Consider the following 8,411-nt stretch of genomic DNA (forward strand, 5'->3'; position numbering starts at 1 on the left):
CCATACCTCCATCATCTTGAACTGGGCTAACTCTTCTTGCATGGCTTCAACCCACGAGCTGTCCTTGAGAGCCATTTGATAGTTCTTTGGTTCAATCTGGCTGATGAAGCAGGTGTACAAGCATTCGTTAATGATGCCTGTATCTTTAATGCTTGTGTAAACACAGGTGTGCTCATTCAAGCTTTGTCTTGTTTGTACACCGTCGGACAGATCACCTATCACGTTCTCCAAAGGGTGATTTTTGTGAACTCTCGTAGTCGGAACCGAAATGACTTGCAGATTGTCTTCCAGGTTCGAAGGTAGCTCATCAATGGGTGATTGTTGTTGAGAGTGAAACGGAATGAAGAATTCCTCTTCTGTAGAGGCAGCAGGGGTATCAACAGCATTTGACGAGGAAGGCTGACATTCATCGTACTGCGGTTGTTGCACATAATTGTCTTCCTCATCATAAAGCATCTTCGTAGCAATTCTCTCATCAACTTCTGCACAATCCAAGTGAGGCATGTTAAAAGATTTAAAAAACCTATCATAGTCGAAAGCCCCAGCGGGTCCCGTGCTTGGTTTTGGTGATTTGTAACTTGTGATATCAGTGTTACACATCACCTCAACCTTGCTGGTCGATGTATTAAAGACTCGTCTGTTGGGAGTCCCAACAACATATCCGACTAAAACACCTTAGTCGGCTATTTCACCAAATCTTGTAGGTCCCTCGGGGCGTCGCCGATCGATACGAGATCCGCACGAGGTCTAGGAGTGCGGAATCCTCCTAGACTCGTTTAATGGTGTAGAAGACGAAGAACACAATTACACACAAACACATACACGAACAAACACACGAATGGGATAAACACATCTGCAGATCTTTTATATCATAACCAAACCATGTTACAAAACGAACAAAAACAAAGACACGGCCGACCCGAGGTGAGCTCTACCTCGGGCCGTCCCACACGACTCTGCCTCTCTGTTTCTCTCTAGCTACTTGAACTGAACACACAATACTCTTATTTTCTGGATCCGCAAACCTAAACAAGACACATATATATAGACAAAACAACTTCGCGGGCTTGGGCTTGGGCCAGTAGGCGAAGTTGTTATAACTTCGCCTATGGAGAAGTTGTTCTAACTTCGCCTATGGCAGAAGTTGTTACAACTTCGCCTATGGCGAAGTTGTTATAACTTCGCCTATGGTGAAGTTGTTCTAACTTTGTACTTTGTTTTCGCTGATCAGAATTGCATAGCGACGGTCACAAAATGCACCAACAGACTCCCCTTTGACCGTTGCTCTCAATTCTAACAAACACAAAAGATCATCTGTTACAAAACATGCACCAACAGACTCCCTCTTAACTGATGATCTTCTGTTTGCTCTTCAACCAGCCGTGTCTGAAACTGTCTTGTAGCTTCACAAATCTACCAATCACCCAGCGTCTTCCATATCAGATCTCCCCTTCAGTGTAAGCTTCTCCGACTATATAGATTGAGGTCTTTGAAATGCATGCATCCCCGTGCCTAATTGATCATCTCAACCAATCACGTGAGTCCTTCTGACTTCACAACACGTGAAGTTGGGCTCCCTCCACAACTTCACCAACACGTCGGCATACGATAAGGTTTAATCTTCAACTACTCAACATCAAGTGATCAATTTCATCACAAAACTACCTTGACAGAATCTAACACACATGACCATTAATTAATCCGAAGCATCTTCAATCACCAGGGATAACGATCAAGAACATAAACACTTTAATTCCCGATTAAATCCAACTTGTTCCAGAATTTTCACTTTAATAAATAAGCATCACGTTTCAGGATCCAATTCTCGAACGCCTTGAAAATAACATAAATAATATGCTCTGACCGCAATCCAGTAATGACAAAAACCTTCAGTTCAATTTGACTTTCTTCAGTTGGTCAACCTCGAACAACAACAATTTCATTGCCCACAAACACCCAAATATGTGTCAATATCCAGTTTCAATCAATATCCCATTCACAACCTCAACTCCATATCCAGAGTTGACACGTATTTGTTCACACTTAAGACCAAGAGATAACAAGTTTCACTCGTTGACGGAACAACGTCTTCGGTCTCACAATAATCGTGTACACCTTGCCATACAGACGAAAACTCCAAACAAAATTATTTTTTTTTTTTTTTAACTTCGCCTAAAGTCAACTTCGCCTAAAAGTCAACTTCTCCCCTCCTTAACTTCGCCTGTCCATAACTTCGCCTAAACCCTAAAATTTAAGCGACAACTTCGCCTGAACCCCCTAACTTCGCCTGCGGCTGCTGTTCGGCCAAAAACGCATCAGAAACATGCCAGAAACACCAAAACGCAGATCTCGAACCATAGCATAAGAGCCTAAGGCTCTGATACCACTTGAAGGTTCCCGCGGGGCGTCGTCGATCGATACGAGATCCGCACGAGGTCTAGGAGTGCGGAATCCTCCTAGACTCGTTTAATGGTGTAGAAGACGAAGAACACAATTACACACAAACACATACACGAACAAACACACGAATGGGATAAACACATCTGCAGATCTTTTATATCATAACCAAACCATGTTACAAAACGAACAAAAACAAAGACACGACCGACCCGAGGTGAGCTCTACCTCGGGCCGTCCCACACGACTCTGCCTCTCTATTTTTCTCTATCTACTTGAACTGAACACACAATACTCTAATTTTCTGGATACTCAAACCTAAACAAGACACATATATATATAGACAAAACAACTTCGCAGGCTTGGGCTTGGGCCTGTAGGAGAAGTTGTTATAACTTCGCCTAAGGCGAAGTTGTTCTAACTTCGCCTATGGCAGAAGTTGTTACAACTTCGCCTATGGCGAAGTTGTTCTAACTTCGTACTTCGTTTCCGCTGAACATAATTGGATAGCGACGGTCACAAAATGCACCAACAGACTCCCCTTTGACCGTTGCTCTCAATTCTAACAAACACAAAAGATCATCTGTTACAAAACATGCACCAACAATTCCAATTTTCCATATACTTCATTCTGGTCAAATCTTTGACTCAACAATCTCTCCCTTAGGTCAATTGTTCGACTCAACACGTTCATGCTTGAAGATGGTGGGTACGGGATTTTTGGATTACAAGGCATGAGAATGAAGATAGATATATAAAGCTACTGCCAAGGGGGAGTCTATTGATGCATGATGTCAGTAGTTTAGTATCTCGTGTTTATTAGTGTCTGTAATCGTTTAGATTGTTTATTTTGTGTTGAACTTGTTTTATATGTTCGCCTTTGTTTTTAGCGAACTTGAAGTTAGCGAAGTTAAGACAACTTCTCCTAGTATGTTAGGCAAAGTTGTCGAGTTATATAAACTCTTAACTTCGGCTGTGTTTGTTGGACTTTTGGACAGCTGGTTTAGGTGATTCTCTGAATCACGTGACTGTTTCTTTGGTTATTACACATTGCAATATAACAAGTATTATCATCGATTCTCGTGTGTTTGTTTAGATTTAACGTATTAATCGTCTCAACACTCGTATCGTATACGTGGGGATTCCGCACCCTCGTGTTACGAGATACTCCTGTGTAGATCCGGCTGGGAACCTACATAGAGGTAAAGAAAAATTGATTGAAGGAGAGAGAGAAAATAAAGTGGTAGATGAGGAAAGTGACGGTAGAGTTGTTTTCTAATATTAATATACTAGCTTTTGAACATGTGTAATACACGGGAATTTTCAATTGATAAGAACTTCTAAAATTTGTTATTTGAAACAAAGATACAAAATGAAAGGGAAAAAGAAATTAAATACACATTACAAACAATAGCCAGTTTAGAGTCTTAAATTTACAAATTTGAGAATATCTCGTTATATACAACATTTGTAGTTTTATCACATGTATTCCCTTCATCATCCAATATCAATAGTTTAAGACCACATCTGCTGGTTACTCTGGATAACGTAACATAATTGCCCGCGGGAAAAATCAGGAGGTCGAAGAAACAACCCTGGAAAGACATTGCCCTTGGCTCTTGTTGATCGTCATAGAAAAGCATACTAAAAGCGGAAACTGTCTTCTCTTGAATTTGAATGGAAACTTTTTATAAGTCGGATTCAAAGTAACTTTGTGTATAGCATGACATTTTCCAATTTCACTGCCTGATACAGCCTCTACCTCGATAACCCGATTACCAAGAGATTTGACTATTAACCTTGTTTCGTTACACAAACCATTCTTCTGATCAATATTTCTTAGCAACATAACTGGGACACCAACTTTTAGTATCAACTGGTGATTAGGACAACCAGGAAACTTTAAACCAATATCAGGTGAGTATAAGGTAGAATCAAAGTCTTCATTTACGGTTTCCGACTTGTCAATACTATCATAACTTAGGTATTCCTTATGCTCTCCAGGAAACCTTGATAATAATATATCATTAATCTCTTGAACAACTTCGTTTTTTTGTGCTTCTATTGCTCTTTCTTGAAAAAAAATCATTCTTCTTATAATTTTGAAGTATTGACGGATAAACAAATTCAATTAAATCAGAAGTCGGGTCAACAGAATCTTTAATAAGAATATCATGAGGAATATCTATTTGCACTTCAGTGTGATTTGGACCACCAAGTTTTCCTTCCCCGATTTTTAAAAGCCATTCAGCAAACAGTCTAGTTTCCTCAATGTTGGGATCTTTACTTCCAACGGTTAACCTCATGTTTTTTGTAAGTTTAAGCACTTTGCAATTTTTCATATGTAGGACGAACTTAGAGACGCATTCACTATTTGGTGTCTGCTTCCATTAGTAATAACTGGAAGGATTTGTCTAAAATCTCCTCCAAATATGACAACCTTACCACCAAATAGGCTATCATTTTTTAAAAGTCCTTTAAAGTTTGATCCATAGCATCATATGCATACCTGTGAATCATTGGCACTTCATCCCAAATAATCAAACTGGTTTGTTTAATTAAATCTGCAACTTCGCTTTAAGGATCAAAAGAGCAAATAGAATCCTCAGTTAGATTGATTGGAATTTTAAACCAGGATTGAGTTGTTCGACCACCGGTCAATAATAACGAAGCAATGCCACTAGAAGTAACATTTAAGACAATAAGGCCTTTAAATCTGACGGATGATGCTAAAGTCTTCCATAGGAATGTTTTACCGGTTCCTTCATATCCATAAATGAAAAACACACCACCTTTTCCTTTCTCAACGGCTTTATTTATTTCATTATAGACACCGCGATGTTTATCTATAAGTGAGACAAAAAGAGTATCAAACTCATGTTGTAAACTTTCACGATCATAAGACGTCTCTTCAATAATAAGCCGATTATTTGCAGAGTCTACAGATTCAAGATCGGGAAACGGCATTGTATTAAATCTTTTTAATGAGTAATTGTTACGAAGCAGTATTTTCTCAATCTCAAGCAAAGTCAAATTCTTGATTAGGTCCTCGCTAATTGATAGTCCTGCATTTTAATAACAAAATAACCACATTCATTCTTTCCGAAGATTAACATATAAGCAAAAAAAAAGCATCTAGACATTTAGATATTAATATTATCTTTTTAAAATAATACCTGGACAAACCAAAAGTCGTTGTTGTTTGTGAATAATATCTTCGGCTAAATAATTCCATGTTTTCTCCTAAACAATTTCAGGTCTCGATAGACTTCCACACGTTAGCATTGTGCAAAATAAATTTCTTAACTAAAACCCGGTGCCGGCATTGCTTGCTTCCACAATGCATTCGATATACTCATTGTCATCGTCTAAAAGACCAAGCTCATAACATGCGTCTCTAAAGGTCGGAAGGATCTTACCATTAACTGTGCGAATGTCCTCAAATTTTGTAGGACCTTTGACTTTATTTAATAGAATTCATAGATAGTATCCTTCGCTAACTACAGATGAAATAGAGTGAATTCTAACAATTGAACAACCTTTTTTTCTTCTTTTCCATTTCCTTTCTTGAGCTTTCCAAACGAAATGGGAAGGAAATTCAACGTAAGAGAGCTTTCGAGCTCCACGATCCGTACCTGTGCATGATTACATGACGTCAATTCCACATTGGAAACTCCATACACAAATATTACAATATAATTAATAATTCTTATTATCCATTAAATTATTTTTTCATATTAATAATTTGTTTTCAAAACTCAATATCATTTGTGGATACATACCGCTTGTGATCATCCAAGATGTGAACATTGATGAAGAAACAGATGCTTTTTCGAGCACATCGTCAACATCTTGATCTTCACCATAAACAATTTGTTGTTGTCCGGGAAGACGAAATGGAAGTCTAACAACAGATGGTATTCTATAATGGACTTCGAATGAAAATATACTCCATGAAGCTTCACAAGCAGACAAATATCGACAATCATAATATTCTATGATTTCATCAATCGGTTGTTCGGGAACATCTTCTGTGTCACCTCTTTGCTCTAATAAAACAGTTGCTCTATCTGGACCTTTGTTGATATATTCAAACAAATATTTTATCGAACCTGATTGATTGCACCGCTCAACATTTATGTGTGCCTGATATCTTTTTAAAAGTGTCAGGTTATATGGAACAACACTTCTGTTGTCTAGGTTAACATCAGACTTTTTAACAAAAACTCCATCTTCACGCCTTTTGTATAGGGTATCCATTCGAATCAACCAAAGTGTGGTCGGAAAAAAAATTTTGGAAGTTTTTTGAACACTTTTTATTTATCATGCATGAACAACTCATGTTTTCAGCACCACATGGCCCATGAATCATAAACTCGCTTACAAGGTCATACTACTTGGATCTTCTTGCTTATTAGAAAGCTCCGCAGTAATAAACGAATCTATCTTGTCAGCATTATTAATCTTGTAATCACGGTGCATGAAGACACAAATGTAAACATGAGGCAATCCACGCTTTTGAAACTCAATCGTGTAAACAACCACATTAAAAAATTACATCATCAGAAACATAGTTATTACCATGTGTATTACTAAAATTTATTCATTAAATCAAATATATATTGAATAAACATAGTAGCATACCTTCATTAACTTTCCCAAACAATGAACCCTCATTCAAGTCTTTGACAAATGAGTCAAGTTTGATTTTAAACAGTCTACACAATATATCAGGCCTGTCTTCAACTTTCGGATTTTTGTGGTTAAGAAATCTCTTAACTTCTGGCCATTTTGGATTGCAAGTCATTGTAATAAAAAAAATCTGGATATCCAAACCACTTGCATAGCGCCATAGCATCTAAGTAGTTCTCCCTCATGTAGCGTGCACCACCAGTAAATGAAGAAGGCAGAATTACACGTTGTCCAATGGTAGATATATCAGAATTTCCAAAGTTGTGTAGGCTAACTAACTTTTCATTTGACTCACATCTAAGATTTTTCTATGGCATCGTATATAAAGAAATCTCTCGCTTTCGATTGACGTATATGCATCAACTAAAAGTTGTAGATAGAGCCTTCCTCCATTTGTAATCAATGAGAAATAATTTTTTCTGTCTTGAATTCTATATGCAAAGAATTCCCTCATTGTCAATTGTTGTCTTTTGTTTTTGTTTGTCTGAGTAACAGCTCTATAATAGATGTCAACCCTATAACCGTCATCACCATATGGTAAAAAATAGGATACTGAAGCGGCATATATAAAGGATGCGGTTCACTTATGCGTTGTAATGATCCTTCTTGAGTATTAACAATGATATCTCTCTTTTCAAGACAGTCTCCAATATCTCCAACAATCAAAGCAGCCACTTCAGAAGATGTAGGTAATTATACGTCCTACCATCTTGTTGTCTATCTCCAATAAGGCGTAACCTTACTTCCACCTGAGGATTATCTTTAAAACATTCTCTCACCATACGATAAGTTTGAACCAATACGTTGTTCGAATCTAACATGATCTTCAAATAGTTGACAAGTTCAATATCTTCATTAACATCAGAGGATGTGGACGCAGTATTTGAGTCACTGAAAAAAGATACTATGTATAAATATTAACAGAATTCGAGAATATTGTTTAAGACCCGGATAACAGTTAAATCGTACCTGAAAACACCTCTTCTGTTGGAAAATATAAAAACAACTTTAATTTTGTATGTTTATTTCAAATAACGGAATTCATTAATTTTTATCATTTAAAAATTCAAGTGTACTACACGGATTTAAAAGCTAGTATAAGAATAAATTAAAAATTATAATATTCAAATTTAATGTGAGAGGTAAGAATGATTATAGACAAAATTATTATGTGTAAATTTTTTAATCTAAATATATACGGTTTCAAATTGAGTACTAAATTTAAGGGCTAATATTTAATCTCTTTAAACCATAATATCCATGGGTCATGAGTTATATGGTATGAACCACTGAAAACTACTTTCCTTATTATATGCTATTAC

At 37.0% G+C, this 8,411-nt stretch overlaps 1 protein-coding gene across 1 annotated transcript; it reads right to left on the bottom strand.

Moving 5' to 3' along the window:
• Positions 1–4,974: 4,974 nt before the first annotated feature.
• Positions 4,975–6,657, bottom strand: LOC143610406 (uncharacterized). The gene is made up of 4 exons (XM_077084899.1): positions 6,180–6,657; positions 5,937–6,070; positions 5,574–5,640; positions 4,975–5,462 (listed from the first exon to the last, which is right to left on the bottom strand). The coding sequence occupies exons 1-4, from the start codon at positions 6,655–6,657 to the stop codon at positions 4,975–4,977; spliced, it is 1,167 nt and encodes a 388-aa protein (XP_076941014.1).
• Between the last annotated feature and the right edge of the window lie 1,754 nt (positions 6,658–8,411).

Source organism: Bidens hawaiensis, unplaced genomic scaffold, assembly GCF_021521415.1.
Source record: "Bidens hawaiensis isolate Kalapana, Puna unplaced genomic scaffold, B.hawaiensis_p1.1 tig00026174_1, whole genome shotgun sequence".
Classification (NCBI taxonomy): Eukaryota; Viridiplantae; Streptophyta; class Magnoliopsida; order Asterales; family Asteraceae; genus Bidens; species Bidens hawaiensis.

Coding starts and splice junctions, on each gene's coding strand:
- LOC143610406 (XM_077084899.1), bottom strand. CDS start 6,657: ATGGATACCCTATACAAAAGGCGTGAAGATGGAGTTTTTGTTAAAAAG. Junction 6,071..6,179: donor ATCTTGGATGATCACAAGCG/GTATGTATCCAC, acceptor TTGTGTATGGAG/TTTCCAATGTGGAATTGACG. Junction 5,641..5,936: donor ATGGAAAAGAAGAAAAAAAG/GTTGTTCAATTG, acceptor GAAATTGTTTAG/GAGAAAACATGGAATTATTT.